At 43.4% G+C, this 1,578-nt stretch overlaps 1 protein-coding gene across 1 annotated transcript in view; it reads right to left on the bottom strand.

Moving 5' to 3' along the window:
- Nucleotides 1-1,578, bottom strand: part of MMS19 (MMS19 homolog, cytosolic iron-sulfur assembly component) — a 49,319-nt gene that overhangs the window by 5,425 nt on the left and 42,316 nt on the right. The window contains 1 exon segment of the mRNA XM_012803597.2: nucleotides 547-797. Coding sequence (XP_012659051.1) covers nucleotides 547-797 — 251 coding nt within the window.

Here is a 1,578-nt window from a genome sequence, read left to right as displayed (position 1 = left end):
AAAAAAAAAAAAAAAAGAATCACAAAGCCATGACTGTGGTTGAGCGGTCCAAATGAGTAGGTTCTGTCATCATGATTCTGGGGCTGACTCTAGCCACAGCAGCAGCAGTTTTTAATCTATCCTCTGGTAAGCTGTAGTCTTGAGAAGCAGCCAGGCACTAGAAAAACAGGAGTCTAAGCTGGGGACACACAGAGCTCTTGCAATGCTGGTCTTTAAAAAAATTTAAAAATAACATGGATTTGTCTTCATGGACCCTTATTTGTAGCAACTATCACATACTGAGCACTTGCTCTGTGGCAGGCATTCCATACTTTATCTTCACCTAAGTTACCAAGTGGGAGAGTTGAGGATGAAACCCAACCATGCCAGTGTCCAATTCTAACTTAACTAATTACATAGCAATCGAAGAGAAAAAAGGGGTGTGTATCTTCTTGAATGCTGTTAATACTAGTGGATTTTGTTTCCTTCCATCGGTCAGGTTGGCACTCTACTACCAGGTACAATCTCACCCAGGGTATTAAAGATTCAAATTAGGCCTCTGATAGCATAAGATAGCAATATCCACAGGGTGGCAGTGCCGGTCAACACTAAAGGGAGGCAGAATTCCTAGAAGCTGGGAAGGGGGAAAGGGGGCAAGTTACCTGGCATGGAAGCCTGCACAGCCAAGGCAAGCAGACAAGGTATGGCTGTCTGGTGGAAATACCAGCAACTTTCCAGGTCCTGCTGACATTTTTCTGCCACCTGTTGGAGACTTTGACAAACAGCAATAACTTCACTGGACTGTGCAACCATATTCCCTGTTGGTGAGAAAGTATTCTCTATAAGGTTTTCATAAAACCACTTCCAGATTATTTCCAATATAGCAGATGGGAAATACAATCAAAGATAAATGACTGAAAAGACTGAGAATGTCTTTATTAAAGAGCTGAATCATTTTATTCTCTTGGCAGTTTTTCATCTGTTCAGACTTCATAGTTGAGACCTGCTGTGTGTTGGGCTCAGCAACAGAAGAATTCAGATATCTCTCCTTTATTTTCATAAGAACCCTTTAAGTATCATTTCTCACACTTTATAGAGGAAGACACAGAGGTACAATAAAATGCTCGTGTTTTGCCAGGGTCACAGTAAGTGCAAAGTCAGGAAACAAGCCCAAGTCACCCTCCCAGCCTAGTGTTCTTTCTACTATCGAAGAGCTGCTGGACCAACCACTGCAAACCTGGATCTACCCAGGAGAGTGGGCAGTCCTAAGTAGGGAGCTGGGGTTAGTGAGGACCCATGGTGATCATGCATAGTTTCCCAGTCACAGTAGTTGCTGTCATCACTTTTGCCTTAGGGCAGTGCTTCTCAAACTCAAAGGTGCCTATGGATTACCTGGGGACCTTGTTAAAATACCAAGTGTTATCACTGAGAAACTAAGACTCTCTACTTTTTTTTTTGAGACAGAGTTTCACTATGTCACCCTTGATAGAGTGCTGTGGCATCACAGTTCACAGCAACCTCAAACTCTTGGGCTTAAGTGATACTCTTGCCTCAGCCTCCCAAGTACCTGGACTATAGGCGCCTGCACAACACCTGGCT

The sequence above is a fragment of the Otolemur garnettii genome, unplaced genomic scaffold, assembly GCF_000181295.1.
Source record: "Otolemur garnettii isolate 467f Iridium unplaced genomic scaffold, OtoGar3 scaffold00021, whole genome shotgun sequence".
NCBI classification, from domain to species: Eukaryota; Metazoa; Chordata; class Mammalia; order Primates; family Galagidae; genus Otolemur; species Otolemur garnettii.
This window is presented reverse-complemented; position numbering and strand designations above follow the sequence as displayed.